Source organism: Spea bombifrons, chromosome 7 (genome assembly GCF_027358695.1).
Source record: "Spea bombifrons isolate aSpeBom1 chromosome 7, aSpeBom1.2.pri, whole genome shotgun sequence".
NCBI lineage: Eukaryota > Metazoa > Chordata > Amphibia > Anura > Pelobatidae > Spea > Spea bombifrons.
This window is the reverse complement of record NC_071093.1, coordinates 175,013-194,908: the sequence shown is the minus strand read 5'-3', so window position 1 is coordinate 194,908 and position 19,896 is coordinate 175,013. Positions and strand designations below refer to the sequence as shown.

The window sequence follows — 19,896 nt, the reverse complement described above, 5'->3', positions numbered from 1 at the left end:
CCATAAAACCCCTCAAGAGTAATCAGAACTCCCTCAAGTGTCAAAGAATCTGGGGCTGACTGATTCTGGCTGAGCTTTCTGGGAGTGAGGATTCTGAGGCAGAGCTCCAGCTTCCAAAGCAACATCACTAATGGTTAATAATAAAAACATTTGACCTCGTTCCGGGCCGCAGGTAATAAACAAGCCGTTGGAGAAAACATTGGCATAAAAAGACTGGACCCTAGAGGTAATTCACACAGAAGCCCCCCCCCCGAGGGCCGGTTCCGTCTCCCCTCCTTGGCCATTTTCCATGCAAAAGTGTATTTATCTGAGCTGCTGGGGCAGACAAAAAACCCAAAATAAACAAGTTTTTATATATAAATATTTATGGTGAGAATTCTGGACATTTCACAGAAACTGGGGAGATGGTGGGCGGAGCCAAAAGACATTCATTCCACAGGGACAAGAAATGGAATGTAAAGACCCCCCCCCAGAGAGAAAGGAGCTGCGCCCTAGCCTAATAGCCCCCCCAGGGAAAACCCACCGTAGACAGCAGCTCCTAATACCCCCCACAAGTGACTCGATTCCCACTTCCAAACATGTTTTAGTTGAAAATGAAAACATACCCCAAATATAACCTTCTGTACAGTTTATATCAACGCCTGATCAGCACCTTTAAAATAAGCAAATGCCTCTGCCCAGACGAGGGACAATACAGGGGGCTACATTTCCATTTAGCGAATTGAGGGAAAGGACTTTCATATGTAAAGGGAAGTGTTGGAGTTAAAGGTCCCGGCGGTCAGCGTGTGAACTGGCGGCTGTCGCTCCGGCCACCCTTATTGATATGTTTAAAGATCTTGGCTTTATGAAAGCTTTTTGGTTTCTGGTAGCCGAAGCCTCCGCCGCCCCCCCGTTTCTGTGGCTTTTTGCCCCCGCTGCTGTTCACATCTAGAAAGACTCGGTTAAGGAAAAGTATCAAACCTTTGATTACAATCGAGTTTAGTGCATGTGGAACCCAGGCAGGGTCTGGCGGCTCTGAAACAGCACGAGCTCAGCTCAAAAAGGATACTCAGGTCGACGTACGGAGGAACTAGGAACCCGAAGGACTGGCACACTTTGGGCAGATCCAGGGTGTTTACATCAAAGATCTGTTTGTGGGAGTGGGAGTCGTAGGCGCGGATGTACGCTTTATACGCTTCCTGCGCAGATTTATGCAGATAATAGTTCTTTTCTATCAGCTTCTCCAGCTAAAGTAATAAAAGAAACTGGTCAGCTTCAGAAACCAAGACCTGGAAACACCGTGCAGAATATTAACGCTCATCACTTTATCGAGAGAAACGCTTGGTGGGACTCAAAAACGACCCTTTTCAGCAGAATGCGTCCACAGATATACCCCAAACCAGTGATTTTCCTCATCAGCATGACATTAATGGCTTAGAAAGGATAGAAGTGGGAGGAGCACAGATGCAGGCATGATTTTAAAACCAGGTCACATGGCCTTCCACGTTACAGTAAGAGCACAAGGCCGACGTGGACAGTTGCCACTGGTCTTCTTGCCCTATTGCTGGCGTAGTTTAGGCTACAGGTCACACTCAGGAGCTGCTGTTAGGATTTGCCAAGGAATTTATAAACCATCAGATGAAGGATAAACCCCCTAAAATCATTTAAAGCCCCATAAAAGTCATGTGACCATTTCTAGTCACTTGGTTGGGGCCCTATTATGTGACCAGAGAGCTCAGCCGCGCAAGATCACATACCTGAGACTGGATGTCAGAGATTTTACTCCAAGAGAACTCAAATTCACTCAGAGGCACCTAAAAAAAGAAAACCCGTATAGGTGAAAATCGACCCCAAAACCGCAGCAAAGAGGGCAACACAAAAGAACCCACAAATAAGGGCGTAAGGGGGCAGGAAATCTCAAAGCAGGGCTCACCTTGGCCTGCTTCAGGTAACGCAGGAAACCCAGCTCCTCCGGCCGGAGAATCAGTAACGCGTGTCCTTTGCCATCTATACCGCGCGCTGTCCGGCCAACTCGGTGGATGTACTCCTGCAGAGATCGGAATGAAGGTTCATTTCCAGCCATAAAAGAACAGTTTGTAATTAACCCCATGTACCACTTCTTACATACCCCGGGGCTATGTGGCACTAACCTTGGGGTCATCAGTAGGGTCATACTGGACGATCCAATCCACCTCGGGGATGTCCAGGCCTCTGGCAGCGACATCCGTGCAGAGCAGTATCCCAGAGTCTGCGTTACAGAACTGGAAGAATGTGGTGGTTCGTTTGGTCTGTTTCTGCTTCCCCTGCGGAGTAACCAAAAACCACGAATCAGCACCAAACCGAGAAGCCCAAGACCCCCCCCCCACCACCACTTAGTCTCCTAACACCACGGCACCTTTACACTGAGTTCGGGATCATGTCAAATGCAGCTATTGGCTCATGCGCGACCCAAGTTACTCACGTGAATCGCCATCACCGGCAAGTCGATGTAATTGAGAAGCTCGTAGTGATATTTCACAGACATACAAGAAGAGAAGAAAACCATCATCTTCTTCTTACGATTCTTCTTCAAGAAGGTGAATAATAGGAGGAATCGCTTTTCAGACGGACAGACCACGTAGCCCTGAGAAACGAGAGACGGAGAGATGAGTTACTGCCTCACAACCCTCAGTCGTAACCACAAGAAGTATTTGGCCCTCAAGCCACCAACATCAGACAGATGAGTAATGCATGAATCCCAGTCACAAAAAGGTACATCAAGCCCCACATGCCCAGCAATCTGCCCACCTGCTCCAGGCCATCTACTGTGGCTGTGTCTTTGTGGTCATCCACACCCACGTACAATGGCTCCTTTTTCAGTGAGATCCTTGCCAGGTCCTCCACCTTCCGAGTCTGAGTTGCAGAAAACAGCATGGTCTGTCTGCGCTCTGGGGGGGGGGGGGGGGATGGAAATTAGCATTATAGACACCGTATCCGCTAGGACTCATTGTGTTTAACAGGGAACAGAACCGTGTCTGGGCAGAGAAGCTAACACTCACTTGGGAGCAGATTTATAATTTGTTTCATTTCTTGTTCAAATCCAACCTCAAGGATCCGATCAGCCTCATCAATCACCAGACACTGCAGGTTCTTGTACATGAAGCCAGGTGTGTTCTGTACACAACAGGAGAGGATCATGACTACTTGCCCCATGGTCAGACAGAGTAGGTACCTGTTACTAGCAGTACAGATAGCAGAGAGAGCGCAGAGCACTGCAGACAACGGACAGGACCTGATTACCTGTCTCTTAGAGTGTGAGGTTTTACCTGCATGTGATCCAGCAGCCGCCCAGGAGTCGCCACCACAATATTAACACCATTGGCGAGCTTCTGTGCCTCCGCAGAGCGGTTACTGCCCCCCATGATCAGGCCATAAGTGTGAACGTGATGAGCCATCAGCTCCTTGAGGACTCCATACGTCTGCATGGCGAGCTCACGCGTCGGGGACAAGATGAGAACGCCGGTGCCTGGAGGCGGCAGGGTGTGGAAGTTTGTGAATGAAGTTATGTCTGATCCCAAGAACTGACCCAAATTGCAGGGCTTTGTTACTCACCATTCCGGGGCATGAATTTCAGCTTGTAGACCAGTTCTATCGCCGGGATAAGGAAAGCCAACGTCTTCCCGCTGCCGGTCCTGGCGGCTGCCAAAACATCCCTAAGAAGAAAACGAGAAGTGATTCCTCAGCCTAATCCTGGGGAGTCCGCCACCGGATAAACCAGCAAGTCGCTGAACACGGAGGGGCACAAACCCGCTACACGGGGGCATAAAGAAAAAATAAACTCACCCCCGGAACAAACGTACGGGGCAATAGCCGGACACAGACCACCGGGTAATACCCCCCAGAGACATGGACAGCTTTATACAATCACACGGACATTTGCCATCGAAAGCACCGAACACAACAAAAATCAACATGAACCACATCAATGCCGTTCCCCACCCGTCCTCACCTGCCCTCCAGCAGGGGCCGGATGGACTTATGCTGAATCTCGGTCATGTGTGTGAAGCCCATTTCAGAAATGGCTCGTAGGGTGTTCTCATTGACAGCGTCTGCCAGGGAGGAGAACGCCGTGTCCTCAAAAGCACCTGAGATCAGAGAGCAAAATATAAATATTCAGGGGAAAAAAATCTCCACACAACAACCCCTTTGTACAGCGCTATGGAATTTGATGGCGCTATATAAAAAATAAAAAACCCCACAGCTCACCAAAAACACCACGTACTGCCACCGGCACCACCGAGGCACAAACCTGCCCCACAGGAGGATAACAGGGCATTATGTGGCAATACTGGATTGCCGTTCCCCCCCCCCCCGACCCAGCATCGACCAGATCGCCATTCAGCTGCAGAAATCTAATAAGAATAAGTTAAAGAGGCACCATGGCACCCCCCCATGTCACCTTTCCATTACCTCACCTGTTAAACCCATCGGTAAACTGGGGGCATCTTCCTCTTCATCGACTGCCTGGGCATCACTTGGATTTTCCCCATTTGTGTCACCAGCTGACCTCTCAGGACCCTCCTCTGTCTTTGGTTTCTTTGCATCTGGGGAGGAAAAACCAAATCAGCTGAAACAGAATATCGTGGAAAAACCAACCCGACCACAGAACAGCAACTTTAGGCAAAACCAGACTCAGATTCTGTGCCAAGAACATCAATGCCCCCACGTAAAAAAGCATTTGCTCAACGATAATGCCAAAAGTGGTTATTTACCCCACATTCTACACGGGCCAGACGCAGATCAGACACGTTTACTGACCCCCATACTATACAAGGGGCAGATCAGACACGTTTACTGACCCCCATACTATACACGGGGCAGATCAGACACGTTTACTGACCCCCATACTATACACGGGGCATATCAGACACGTTTACTGACCCCCATACTATACACGGGGCAGATCAGACACGTTTACTGACCCCCATACTATACACGGGGCAGATCAGACACTTTTACTGACCCCCATACTATACACGGGGCAGATCAGACACTTTTACTGACCCCCATACCATACACGGGGCAGAAAGGTCAGTTTGTGTGAATTTGCACTAAAACCTTTCCAGTAACTTTTCCCCCCACTCTGCCGGAATCTCACCGCTCTCATCTGTCTTCACCACCTTCTTCCTCTTCTTTTTCTTTTTGCACGTAGGAGATGTTGCTGGGGCAACTGCATCCTCTCCAGATTCCGGTTTGGGCACGTCCTCGTTTTGGGGGGCTTCCTGCTGGGTTCGCTCCTCAGACTCGCAGTTCTCTGGTTCTTCCTCGGCTTCCGCTTTATCTAAATGAAGAAAATAGTTTTAAAGTCAAGTAACCGGCAGAAGGTAAATCAGCTGCCCCAGGGGCGACCCCGCGTGTGATAAAGGGCTGCCACCCCATTACCCCTCCCGTGGGATTTACGGCCGCCTCTGGCAGTCTCTCTCACTCGTGAATGAGATCCGTCTCTTTCCCACCCGAGAGTCACCCCCTTCCTCTCTCTCTGTGTCTCTCTCTCACCCGTGACTTCTCGCCGGCCCAGGTTTCTCTTGCGAATCTTCTCGCTCCGTTTCTGGAGTTTCTTTCTGAGTAACTTCATCTGCAGATCCGCCATCTCGGAGCCCACGTGTGTCCGGCAGGAAGCGAGAACCAATCCGGAAGTCGGTGGGAGGACCCCTCTGACGTGTCCCGGGCGGCGCCTAACTGCCTGTTACTATGGGGACATGGGAGGTACTGTTACTACAGCGACGGTTGGGCGGGGCCTGGGTTAACGCTGTCGATTTCAAGGTATTTTTTTTTTTTTTTTTTTACCCCTAGAGGCAGGTCTGGTGATGGGGCAGATTATTCCCATTTACCCCAGACGGGGTGTAACACGGGGCAGAGGTGTATCATACGCCCAGGTCCTGGAGCCCTCGGGGGCCACGTGCGCCCAGACATCAGCACCAATTATTTATTAGTGGCCGTGCGCGGGGCCTTGGCTGATATTCACTCGATTATTTGGGGGCAGAATTGGCGCGTCGCACGCTTCTGCTCCATGATATCCGGTTTCCTGCCGCATTCGCCAACACCCAACCGTTTAGCTCTGTAACGGGGAATGTGCGTAGGGCCGGGACCCTCAGAGCCGCTCGCAGGGGCCACGGGGTATCTGCAGTTATGGGAAACCAGGCAGCCGGCTGAGCAAAGTCATTCAACAAGTGGCTTCAACAAAGCGAAAGAAGCCATAAAAATGTGTCCAGATCCCCTCGCTACGAACCGAAATACGACCTTAAAACAAGTCTAACGCGTGGGCCAAAAAAGCGGAAGGCAGGAAAAACAGCCTGTTTACTGAGAAATCAAAATGTGACTTTTTTTTTTGTGGCAACCGAGTCCGTGGTAGGAGACGGTGGCCTGAGAGGCTCACATCTCAGCGGGTGAAACCTGCAATTAAATAGAGTTGGGATGCTTTGCCGCAATCACCGGACCTCAACCCGGTCAACGTTTCTGGGGAAACCCATTGTGACGTCTCTAGACACTCTCCGCGGCGCTCTAACGAGCAATTACTAAAAATGAGCAATTTCTAGTAGTAACCTGAAGGCCCCGGAACAGGGATGGGAAATAAGAGGCTTCCACAGAGATGCCGTAATTTTGAAAATCCTGTGAATTTCCGTTATTGCCTCCAGCCGAGTGTAGAAATACCCAGAGATTAAAACAACAGAGCGGAAGAGAATATTTCCTGAGATGTCGCTTTACAGCATTAGACCTGATTCTGTTCCGCAGCTTTGCTTACACGTTACTAAAAAGCCCACCTAATTCTTTAGCGGGTAACAAAAAAAATGACTTTAAAATAATCTGTTTATTAGTTTTTTATTATTTCTATATTTTCTGTTGGCAGAGAGCTGTATCCGCTCTGAAACGAGGGCTCTGCAGATGGTTTACAAATAGCTCAATGAAGCAGACACCTTCCCGCTGATAGCAAGCGAGGGCATGCTGCAGGGGGCGGGAGAGAGTATGAGTGAGTGAGTGAGTGAGTGAGTGAGTGAATGTATGTATGTATAAGAATGCGTTAGCGTGGATGTGTAAATATTTGTGTGTCAGCATAGATGAATAAGTGGTGGGCAAAGATGGTACAGACAGGCTGTTTGGGGGAACAAATGGCAAAGATGGCACAGGCAAGCTGCTTGTGGGAACAGGTGGCAGAGACGAGCTGTTTGGGGGGGAAAGGTGGGATTGCGGGGTATGTTGCTTGTGAAGTCAGGGAGTTGAGGTTACTTATTTGGGCCTTTTAACACTTTTGGTTGCAGGGATTTTAATAATAAAAAAAAATCTGTTATTAAGGAATAATTTAATATTTTAAAAATAATTATAGCTGTTTGGATGTCAAATACTGTGAGTCAGACAGGTTTGTATAAAAAGGGTGTGCCGACCACGCGATAAAACATATGGGGCTGGTGTTCAAATAGTTTCATTCCTAGTACATGCTGGAGGGGGCATGTCTGCTGGGAGGCTGTTCTGTGTATCTATCACCCTCTCAGTGAAGTATAACTTCTTTACATCAAGTCTCAGAGCAGTTCTTTCTTTCTGTGGTTAAAACTCCCTTCCCTTATTTTGTAAGATTTTAGTCGCATTTTTTTTTTTGGAAGATGTTCCACATACTGTCTCTAGAATATCTTTATCCTTCAGGAGATGGGGGTCTCTGGAACGGTATCCAATCCTCTATGTGGGGTCTGACCAGGGACCCCCTGCCCTGCCTGTATTCTCTGTGCCCTGAGAAGTAATCGGCCCCTGGATCCTTTCCTCTGCCACCGAGGCCACTGCAGCGCCACGAACATGGTTTCTATATTTAAAATCATGGATTTCCCCTCTACTGACGTCAGAGGGCATCTGGCCCTCCGCAAAGAAATCCTGGACAGCACTAGGGCCAGACTGGCTATGACGGGGTGGCCCTGGCACTTTCCTTCTGATGATGTGCGGACGATTAACCCATTAATATTCACAGCCAAGGAGCGCTCCCACCCGGGGAGGAAACACATTTATCTGCCGGTGAAAGTCTCCCCTCTTTCCCTGCTAATCGGGGCATTTATTTGGAACGCTGACGCCTTCCTTCTGAAGAATCTGGGCGTTTAACCCATGAGTGTCAAGCATTGCTTTGCTTGTTAAGCTGAAGGCTGCGATATTAATGAGATCCAATTAAATCACGTTAGAAGGAAGACATTCTATATTCCGGTGTGGGATATACCCAGAAACGCAAAAAACTCCCTAAAAAAAAGAACGCTGAAATAATAATTGAGACCCAAGCGATGATTTCAGATAAAGCCCATAAAGGTTCCTCTCCCTGGTGATTCCAGGCACAGCCTCATCTCCCCGGCCAGCAGGGGGCGAGCAGAGGCTTGTGTTAAGCGGGTCGCGGCTCTATGCACCGCAGCGCGTCGGGGTTTTCCTTTCCGCATCAGTGCAGAGGATTCTGCGTATTCAGAAAGCTGGGAATCGGTTTTTAATTTCAATATCTGGGCATCTTCTTCGTAGCGCTCTGTCACCAGAGATCAGCCGCTAACGCGTCTCGCCGGTGCAGTAATCTCTGCATTTTGCCGCAGGTTCCATCCGCTGACACAATCGCCATTTCTACAACTTTCTCTTTCATTCCTCGCCTCGGCTCATCTCGTGTATCCAGAAATTCTTGTTAAATATTTATAGAAAAGATTAAAGACTTTCTAAAAACTAAGCGGCTGCCAGCTGTCCGAGCCCAAAGGATACGGCGCCCGCGTCTCATTTTAATTGGATAACAATGTGACAGAAATATCCGAACCCTCCGGGAATCCGCAAACTCAAATATGGAAATTCATTTCTTGAGAAATACTTTGTGTCGCCGCGCCCCGGTGTGAAGGTGAAATCTGGGTTTTTTCATTGCATTTTCCTGGCGGTTTGTTGGCCGGGTCCCGGATTTCATTCTGTGGTGTAATTAACCACAGAATATGTCCCCGAAACCCTGGTCTGACTCGGTTTTCCTGAATTATTTTACATTTTCTCTTAAGAGATCATAGGAACGAGCTCTGCAAGGCGAAGAGCCTCTAAAGCACTTTTACAATAGTGGCGAGCCTCTGTTAGGGCCCAAAACCAACAAAGATTGTATTAACCTGTAGATCAATGAGTAGTTACTGACACAGGCTGTTAGATTTATTATATTTAACCCGCAGCACTGTTAGTGAATGAGAATTAGCGTAACGATGTAGTGCGAGCCCAGGCAGAGCTGCAGTTCCACAAAGTGACCATGAGAGGGCACCAGTGCTCTGTGCACGGCGAGCAGCCCCTGAGCGTGACGCGATGGTGAATTCCGCTCACGTCTGATCCCTGTTGGGTGGAAGCAGAATTCGGCCATTGTGAGACTGGAGCTGGGAAAGGATTTCGCTCGCCTTTATAACATTGCTAATTTCATATCGCGGCGGGCGGCAGAGCCCGTGCACACAGAGATGCAATCTACACCAAGCGTTAAACTATCTGTGGTTCACTGACACGCGTCAGGATTTCTGTGGGTGGAATCTTAAAATAGAATCCTGTGTAAAAATGTCAGAATTTAATTACTGGCATCCGTGTGCATTAACAAAAACTGCAGCGTTTCGCCCAATTCCACTCATGTCGTGTAATCCAAACCCGCCAGCAAGCAATTACCGACCCACAAGAACCGAACGCCAGCCGAGCACCGACTTTTAAGGAGATGGCCGATACCAAGTGCAAAATATTCTCATTTACAACAAGAGCTCGGTATCCTGATATCTGGTAAATGTCCCGAAGGATTTACATATCACGTGATCCATTGTACAGCGCTGCGGAACATGACAGCGCTACGTAAATCAGTGCTTCATATGAACGCTGGCAGAACACGGACAGGCCTTATAAAGATTGGAGCGCTTCCCAGTCTCGCTAGAATGAAGTAAACAGAGTAGATCTATTCAGTCACAAGATGCGGGAAATGTCTGGCCCTCCACGGGTTAATTTAGGCAGAATATTAACCAATGAGAGGTCTAGGTGCCACAGCCGGTGGAATCCATGCCTTTGTGGCTGATTTAGGAGCCTGCGCCACCAGCTTATAACGGCATATGAATAAATCATTAAAGAGACCTGATCCTCAGGAACATTTCATACAAATCCCCGTGAAATGACCTCCAATCCGTCCATGATTATCGCAAACAACCGCTTAGTTATTCAGAGCCTAGATTCATCTCTACAGGGGTATTTAAAGGGCCCTTTTCTATATGCACCCACTGCCTATATAACCCATTATATAACCCAAAGCAGATCACTGCTCCCAAGATGCACCTGTCAGGCCCTCCCCACCAACAAAGGGTTAACTCCGCCATGCATTTTTGGAGAAGGATTCCCGCTCAGCTGCTTTCCGACAGAGACGAATGGGCGCGTGGGCAGTAGCCAGCGTTAATTAACTGTATAATAAGTGTTGGTCACTGGCCACTTGTCACTTATATTTAATGGAGTCGAATGCGCCCCGTGCGAGTAGCCGGTTATTACAATGTCATCTGCAGCCGGCACCGGCTTCACGCGAACCTCGTTGCTGACAGGCGGCCGCTGCGTGTGCGATACAGTATATATATCTCCTTGTGCTTATGGCTTCACTGTTAATCATTTTAAGATTGTAATTAAATCACATAATAAAAGCCACGCGTGGCGCTCGGATTATGCTGCGCAAACAGCTTTGCCCAGATATATGCCCTGATTTACGGCCACCGCTGGCCCGCGTGTTATATTAAACGGTAAAAAAATCTCTGTTCCTGGTTCTCTTGCCAGAAAGTCATTGGTTTTGTCTTTAAAGGACAGACGCTCTGATTGGTGGATTCCCAGATACCAGATAACAAGGAGGGTGCTAAACCATTTTCATTACTGGAAGCAAATGGAAAATGAACAGGACGGGCATCGTCTGACACTTTGTCTCCTCCACAGATGTGTCTCGTCTGACGGAAAACATCCACATGAGGTGGTGGCTTGATCTGCGCATGTCCTAGGCATGAAAATCAATGTTTTGAACAGCAACAAAACAACGTGCAGATTCACTAATGTAAGTGCCAGTGACTTAACATGTTGTTAGTTACAGGTGAGGGTATGTGAGGTCAATGTGAATGGCATGACCTCACCTAAAACACAAAAATTATGTCCTCGCAAATGGATTTAAAACAAATTATAATAAAAAGAAAAACATGGGTTAAAAAAAGCCAAAAAAATCTATCAATCTGGCAACAGATTGGAAAATGTTCTCTGGCTGCGATGGAGCGTGTTTATACACTTCTGTGCACCAGCGGCCCCCAGTGTTTGGAAGCTGGCACTGCATCCTCCATTGGCTGGAATGGGCTCCATGAATGGTGTCGCTAGACCTTTTGTCCAATATGTGGATTTGCTGCTGCCAGCTCACACTTTTATAGAACACAGAATCGCTGGCAGTTAGGGTTATAGATTATTATTAAAGATATCTGCAGCAGGCATCTGTAGCAGGCGTTTTATGTAGCTGTTTGTGTCAGATATGGTATTAAACTATTAACGTTAATTAACCGAACGTATGATGGATTAACCCTTCCCCTCTCTGTGCCCTTCTCATCAGCAAGTGTCCACCATCAGGATCAACACAGCCACTTGCTTTAGTTGATTAATTAAAGTATTGTTCCCCCTTGGATTGGGGCATACGTTATTGCTTTGGCACCAAATGAATCTTTCGGGAAAAAATATTTAGCATGCAAAGGAAAATGCACATTGCCACAAAAAAACATTCCATAAAAGGAAAAAACACACAAACGACATCAGTGACAGCTTTGGGACAAATAAAATATATAGACAGAATATTTAAAGACCAGAAATCACAATGAGGATGGAAAAGACGAACCCTCGGTAAATTGTGTAGCACAAGAAAACAGTTAAAACCAAAAAACAAACAGATCCAACAATTAGTCTGGGAAATGGGATGAGAAAAGATAAAATCGAGCAAAGAGTCTCCAGAAGAGCAGCTTAATGATGGCCCCTGCGGACAGGTCAGAGTGTGTGCCTGATGAAAGAGGGTTACCTAGAGTAAAAGGAAAACACTTGCCTTGGGTAATAATGGCAGATGTCTGGCCAGCAGAAGGACATCTTGGTGAGGACAGGGGCTTGGTAGGAGAATGATCTAAAGAACATGACATTGGGGTGACTGGGTGACAATTTCCCAAGTGTCCCACTTCCTAAATGACAGTCCCTCAATGGCCAAACCAAATAGGGAGTCTTGGGAGGTTGGTGTACGGCGGTGTACCCCTGTGATAATAACACTACTTATAGGAGTATTTTCATCACTACAGAGGCCATTCTCAGTGTATAGATGCCCTGTATAGCAGTAATAAGCATCTAAGCCTCTAAAGCGTGTGATGACTGAACATTTAACGAATGTCTTTGTAACACAACAACCTTAGATCTTATAACCCCGCTGGATTCGCCGGTATCACTGAGAGAGGGCGTATCATTTGTAAAATTAGCCAGATGGGACCCCCGGTGCTGGCGAGGATGCCGCTGATATTGGGGAGCAGTTAATTTACTGCAAGAGAAACTCAATTATAGATGATTATCGGAGCTCGGCAGGAATGGCAGGGTCCCGCCACACGCAAACAGCGGCGCCCGGCATCTAATTAATGATAGGTTACAGGGTATAATGGATGGGTTGTGAATTGCCCCAGTGTCTGGCAGACTGATCACCAAGGTGCACATTTAGGACGGGGGGTAAGCGGCAGCTGCTATTTCCGATGTGTAAATATAATAATAGTATAATCGCTGGAAAGGGGGAATTGTCGCTTGGGGGTATTGGGAGGGATAATAACCTGGTGAGCCTGTAAACATGTCAGCGATTGTGTCTATGAGTTCAGGGCCAGTTAATTTCAGGCGCTGAACACCCATTAAAGCCCCTACATGCGCAGCTAACGGTCTCAGCTTTCCGCAGGCTTCACCTTTGCTCTGTACGCTGCAGATGTAATTATGCTAATTTCTGTGGCGTTAGTTAATTGCGGCATCGCCTCCAGATTACATTTAGACCCAATTAACCATGATTATAATCACTTATCTCCTGAAACCTCTCTGAAAAGTTACAAAACAGAAAACTTCTGCGTGATGAAGCGTCATCCGGAGACGCGGAGAGGGGGGCCCGAGAAGCCAAGTGTTCGGGACACGGCTGATAAATCTGCAGCAAATTTTATGCTAATGAATGATTTTACCCAGACGAGGCCGAGCTGATTATTAGAAGCATACGAGAATAACCCAATTCAGGCAAAAACAGCAAGAAATAAAAGCATTCAATAAACAAACGGAGGACGTGCGCCCCAGAGAATGAAGTCATGGAGGTCACCGTTCACAGATCAAAAACACGCAAGACTCCAACCTCAAATAATTCCGGTGACAAAGTGCGATTGGCGTTGTTGGAAAACCAGCAGCCTTGAATTTCCTGAGTTCCTGGAAATTTGGTGAAAATTAGTTAGCTGACAGCCTCTGCAATACGAGGGCCACCAGAAATGGATAAAAATTGAATCTCAATGAGCTCTGCTTCCCGTTTATATTCAGGGACAAAGTCTGTGTAACCTGCCTCTGCATGTACTACGTTTTTAGCCATGACTGACGCAGTGTATTGTTTTTGAGGTTATATTTTTGAGTATAAGACAGCCAGATCTGGTGATTTTTGGCCAACTCACAAGTGGCCGGACAGTGGGGATCAAACTAAAAAGAATCATTTCATGTTTAAATCAACATTAAAATGAAAAATTTTCTCATAAACTGACGAGGAAGATAAAACTGGCTATTTCTTGAGCTGCACCTCAGAGATTCCACCCCAGGATGCTTCGACTTGATTGTAAAGGGAGCGTTACTGGAGGGGCCATTATTTTCTCCTCCGGATATTTGACTCTTTGGGTCTTTTCAAACAACCTCAAATTTACAAGAACGGATAGAGCGCGAGGGACAAAGGCAGAAAACCGCGCAGCTTCCCGCCGGACTCTTAAATGGGAGCGTTCATTTTGTTCATAACCCGCATGGAGGCAACGACTGGAATCGCCTGCAACGACATGAAAAATGGTCTCTCGGTCGGGGACGGGATCCACACTGTGAACGTTTACAATCAAAGAAACATCAGAAATAATAGAGTCTCCGCTCGGAACCTGCTGTCTCTATCGCAGCTGCTGAGTGAAGTCATGATACGGAGGGGTAACTCGCGGGAACGGCCTCCCCGCGATCAGAGGTTTCTGGTTGACAAAGGGTTGAAAAAGCAAAACAAGACGAGAAAAAAAATCCCCAAATTCATGGCATTAGTGATTGTCTGTAAAAGGATGCAGATCTAATGTCCTCCATGACGCTGACAGACCGGCGCTGGATGTTACAGGAAAAGTGCGGGAATGGAAGATGGGGCAAAAACAGCCACATTTCAAAGAATAACCCCCCGAGTGGGAGAGATCAGAGCTGTAATGAACTGGTGTCCCTGCCAGCGCAGAGTGTGTACTCGGTCTAACACACTCATTATGCGACGTCACACACACTTGTTGAATGTCCTTGTAAGGGTATTGTGTATACATTATGTGCGTCCGACTGAGTGCCCATGCCAATGCGTTGTGTATACTCTAACATGCTTGTGTGACCTCACACACACGCAACGTGCCCATGTCAGAACATAGTATAGCCTAACGCACTCGTTGCGTGACCTCACCAGTGCATTGTGAAAGCACGCACTCATTGTGTGACATCATGCACACTTGTTGAGTGCGGCTCTGTTCCCGGACGCATCCGTCGTGAGCTCTGATCTCGGTGCGCGGGGGTTGTTTGGCTCTTCGGGAAGCCTCTGTGATCTCTGGGCCACGTTTGGTGGTCGAAGATCCAGTTCTGGGGCCGTTGCTCTCCCTTCGCATTATTTTTGATATCAGGTTATTGCAGCCTGTGCCTAAAAACATTCGAATAATAAGGATTTACATGGAAACGGGAATTGTTATGCGTTTTCCCTGCAGCCGTTAAATCTGCTTCTTGTTAAGAATTTTAGAGAGATTGTTTTTTATTCTTTGTTTTTTTCCTGCAGGTTTTAAACCGAATCACCCCTCCCGAGCGCTTTTTCCTCCCCTGAAGGCTTTCATATCCCATCCGCCATGTGTGAATTATTGAAGACTATCTGCCTGTTGCCGTCACTTTGTGAAGTTTGCTCGTCTTTTATCATCTCCTCATTTCGCGCACGTTCTCTGCGGTATTCCCATCTCGCAGCTCCTGACGGGTTATTTTCTTTCAATCACTTTTTTCATTGAAAATCCCCTCTTTCTTCTCCGTCTTTCTTCAAGGTGTCACCTTCCACCTCTGCTCCTGGAAGATGCTTGAAAGAAAAGGGAATATTCCCACAAGGTGGCCACGTTTTCACCTTGACTGACAGCCCGAGAAGGCTCCTTTCAGAACCAACAGCCCTATAGACCCCCTGATTAGAAATGTGCCCGTGGTGCGCATTAATATGCTTGAAGCCCCCTAACCTGTAAAGCCATGCAGTTTCTAGGCCCTAGGGGCCCTTCATCTCATTCATGCATCTGCTAATATAGGAGAGAGCCTGGCAGGATACATCTACATGTACTGGGATTCCAGACTCATGTAACTTATCATTTTTACAGATTTTGGGTTTGGTGGATACACTAATGGGAGAGGAATAACCTTCCGGACACCATGCGTGACATTCACTGGTCACCGGCTGACAATCTCTCAGCTCCGAGACATTTTTCCCATAAGCAATAAAGGCGTCTTTATGTTATTCCATCAAACTAAAAACATTTAATCCGATAAAGCCTGTAACGTTCTTATTAAACTGAGATCCCGGAGTCATGTAAACTAAAGAGCGCGCCGAGACTGCGAGATCTGATAACGTGTAACTGCCTTAGGGGGTCAGACGGTCTCCATTTACTAATGGTTTCTCGCTTTACTGTACCCAGAATCTGTAGGAATTGGCACTGACCTCATGTTCTTACTCCTTGTATGCGACCAGTTTAAATCCACTATCTCCCAGTACATTTCCAGCGCACTGGTTCCTGTCCCTGCGCATCCCGATCAAACAAGACCTCAAGGGCGTTGCTGAATACACCAATTGCATTGCAAGTTAATTGGTTCGCCATCTCTTCTGAAAACGGTAGCTAGATTGCAAGCTCCTGTGTCCACTGCAAAGCTCTTGGAGTAAACGCGCCATTTACTGACCCTGGGTGTTATTCAGGACTCTTGTGAAAAGGCTACAGATCTTTTACCCCCAGCTGGTGTCAGAGACATAGAATCTAAGACGAGCCATCGCTCCATCTAATCTGCCCAGAACTGGCGTTAGCCAGACGATCGTTGGCTTTAGCCTTATACACGTTTCATGTGGGCATTATGCAGGGGGCAGCAGTGGCATTATACCCAACGCCGAGGACATCACACCGGGTTACAGTCTGCTGCACGTTATTGGTCCGTGACGGCTCCTTCCGGTGTTGGGCTTTCAATTTTCCGACTGATGACCAATTGGCTAAACTTTTAATTATCCTGACAATTTCTTCTTTGCGCCAAGAAACTTCGGGGGACCTCTAGGACCCCCGTCCCCCGCTGTTGGTGCCTGTGTTACTCCTCGGCCCACCCAGTGATCTGTTACTCACCCAGAGAAGCAGACCGTTCACTTAACCCGTTCTACGGACCGACGTGTGGGGACCGGCCACAGAGGCAAGCCACGGGGAGTCCGAGTGACAGGAGGCCCACTAACCAATAATGTTTCAGGCAGCAAAGTGTTAATGCCGTGGCTGCCGGTAAATAGGAAGATGGTGATCTGCCCCAAACTTATAATATTGGTTTTACATTGTTTGGTGGTTTGTGTAAGACACGATTTAGTGGATAAACCCTAGCCTTCATCGCGCTTGGGGGAGGCCTGAAGGCTAAGCGCTCATTACTTTTTTTTCTTAGTGACATGATTCAATGAGTCGTCTTTATTACCCCGTTGACCGTAATCCATTATACGCCATTCACACCGGCAGCTATGAATATCTGTCACGCTGTCATCCTGATGCACTAAACAGTGGAGATTTATCATCTGTCAGAAGCTACAATGAACCATCGGAGCTGCTGATGCGTCTCTGGTCACCTTCCCATAATCGTTTCCGAGAGACTAGAAAAGGATTGGGGGTTCCCAGCATGCAGAGAGCCGTTTGTGGCGCTGACCAGTTGGCGATGGCTGCTCTGGACATGGCGGGTGTCACAGTTTAAAGCGTGGTAGCTCTAGGAGTGCCGGGGATGACGGCTCTGAATACGGCAAGTGTAACAGCTTTAGTGGTCATTTTTGGTGCGGCATTGAGGGGCGCGGTATCGTGGGCACTCAGGGCATGCTGGCCTTCTTGCGATGCTTAATATTATTACTTTCTGTTGCCTGGCAGATGGCCGGAGGCCAGAGTCCTGATAATAGACATTATTGTAATTTTGGGTAATAGCAATCGTTTTCCTGAATGCATTCTGCCTACTTGAAAATAGCTATTTTTTAAATAGAACTAATTTTGGAGAATCTCAGCGAAAAGCTTTTGCAGCTGTGCTCTGAGGCTGATTGCCCGGTAATAGAACAAAGTGCCCTCATTTGTGTGCATTCACATTGCGATTCCATCTTGCAGACGACACTCATTTCTCTTTCTTCGCCTTTTCTATTAGCAGATCTTGGAGAGTCCGACCCTAAAATATACTGAAATCTACCTGTTTGCTTTGATCATGAGGGGGGGGGGGTATGGGGGGATTGAACCTTCATGTATTTCCCACCGTAAGCAGGGGATGGATAGGCAGATAGGAACAGTAATGGGGGGATGCAGGGTGTAAGGGACAGTAATGGGGGACACAGGGTGTAAGGGACAGTAATGGGGGACGCAGGGTGTAAGGGACAGTAATGGGGGACGCAGCGTGTAAAGGACAGTAACGGAGGACACATGGTGTAAGGGACAGTAATGGGGGACGCAGCGTGTAAAGGACAGTAACGGGGGACACATGGTGTAAGGGACAGTAATGGGGGACGCAGGGTGTAAGGGACAGTAATGGGGGACGCAGTGTGTAAGGGACAGTAACGGGGGACGCAGGGTGTAAGGGACAGTAACGGGGGACACATGGTGTAAGGGACAGTAATGGGGGACGCAGCGTGTAAAGGACAGTAATGGGGGGACACATGGTGTAAGGGACAGTAATGGGGACACATGGTGTAAGGGACAGTAATGGGGACACATGGTGTAAGGGACAGTAATGGGGGACGCAGGGTGCTTGGGGCTGAGGTAATGGGGGCCACTGGATGGAGGGAGTGTAGCGGCTGCAGACTCTGCAGAATCACCAAATTTTCAGATGTTTGGAGAACAGAATAAAAACATTTCCAAGTAAATCAGGAGAGAGGCTGCTCTGTAGCGATGTCATGAACGCACGCTGATGTCACTGAGCATTCACTTATCCAGTGTCATCTGATGTCACGTATTCCTTACCTCTTGTTTCTGTAAGTCTAATTGTTACTATTACTATTTCTTATGTCTTGTTTACCCAATGTACAGTGCTGCTGAATATGATTGTGCTTTATAAAATAATAATAATAATAATACATGCAGACATTGATATTCCTTTTCAAATATAATGAAACCTTTTTCATCAATATCCATTCGCTGTGTGTTACAGCTTCTCAGAAATGTTACTCTTTTGTTTATTCTTTTTGGCCAGACACTTACCGGCCTCCTCCATGGTGCCTCTGCATATATTCGAGAGAAAAGGGTTCTATCAGGGGGAGAACTCAAATATAATCAGGCTTTGGGCCTAGGCATTAAGGCCCTTCCTTCAAACTTCCCTCTCATGCTCTGCCCTCCAACTCCTCTCATCCCCTCACATAATCCCAGGCAAAGCCTGTCCCCTGATTGGTGCAGCAGATCACATGTCCTGCTTGCAGGGGTGGATGGGAGGAACAGCCAGCTCATCCATTTTGAGTCCTGGCAGTGACTGGACCACCCAGCCAGCAGCAATAAATGTAAGTGAGAAAATGGAGGGTTTGTGTGTTTTTGAGGTGTATTTCCTGAATGTTCTGCGCACGTTACTCATTTTATTGTCAAATGACTGGGAAGTTGTCGCATTGATCCCCATATCTGAAGCCGGCGACCCCCTATTTCTTCGGCATTAAGTCGGTGTGGTGTCAGTGAACCCGACCCCGTTTTGACCCAAATAATTAACAGACAAGTTGTTTATTGATGACATTTGGGGTGCAGCAACAAGATAGTATACTAATCGCTATGAGGTACTATAGGGGGTACTTTACTAAAAGGGTAATTATTGGTTAACCCCTCTTCTGCCACACAGGAGCCTCATTAATGGTGTCCAGAGAAGGATTTAAATAGCTTGAGAGTCTTCTTTGGGTTAAACCGCAGGCAGCCCCCCGATTCAGCTCCTCGCTCTCAATCTAGCTATGAAAAATCCCGTAGGACTCGCCAGGCTCGGGGGCAGCGATATATACGGCCGTACAGTGTGAGGGGATCCCCGATATTTATGCTGCAGATAGGTGGGGGGGTTAACTGGGCATGCGCTGAATTCTCGCTTTGTTTTGTCTATTTATTGCTCATTATTATTATAGTAACCCTGGAAGCTGAATACATACGCTTTTTATGCTCTCCTCTCTGTATATTTTTTTGTATAAAACGGTTAATGGTCATTTGACCTGTGAATTTTTGTGTTAAAAGAGTGAGAATTCGCAATAAAACCTGCCGTGTTGGACGCATTCATTATTCAGAATTAAATTTGTTTTTTCCTGACTTTGTCCGATATTTCTGGTTTTACTGTCTGGTCAGTAAATATTTCATGAATCAGTAATAATACGTTTTATTACAACCGGGCGGTTATTAATAACCCCACATCCGGTGCAGTGTACACGCAACGAGCGGGCGTGAATGCGCC

At 47.4% G+C, this 19,896-nt stretch overlaps 1 protein-coding gene across 1 annotated transcript; it reads right to left on the bottom strand.

Annotated features, from left to right (window-relative positions):
• Positions 1 to 347: 347 nt before the first annotated feature.
• On the bottom strand, positions 348 to 5,679 carry DDX18 (DEAD-box helicase 18). The gene is made up of 14 exons (XM_053471932.1): positions 5,515 to 5,679; positions 5,117 to 5,299; positions 4,434 to 4,562; positions 3,968 to 4,103; positions 3,571 to 3,671; positions 3,285 to 3,484; positions 3,018 to 3,132; positions 2,767 to 2,906; positions 2,441 to 2,602; positions 2,130 to 2,282; positions 1,913 to 2,026; positions 1,737 to 1,793; positions 1,049 to 1,226; positions 348 to 927 (listed from the first exon to the last, which is right to left on the bottom strand). Exons 1-14 carry the CDS (start codon positions 5,606 to 5,608, stop codon positions 779 to 781), a joined length of 1,911 nt encoding a protein of 636 aa, XP_053327907.1. The 5' UTR covers positions 5,609 to 5,679; the 3' UTR covers positions 348 to 778.
• Positions 5,680 to 19,896: the final 14,217 nt, after the last annotated feature.

Excerpts from the sequence above, each read along its gene's own strand:
- DDX18 (XM_053471932.1), bottom strand. The coding sequence starts at position 5,608 with ATGGCGGATCTGCAGATGAAGTTACTCAGAAAGAAACTCCAGAAACGG. Across the intron at positions 4,563-5,116 it reads GGTGAAGACAGATGAGAGCG|ATGCAAAGAAACCAAAGACA; the intron begins GTGAGATTCCGG and ends TTTCCTCCCCAG. Across the intron at positions 2,283-2,440 it reads TGCCGGTGATGGCGATTCAC|GGGAAGCAGAAACAGACCAA; the intron begins GTGAGTAACTTG and ends GTTACTCCGCAG.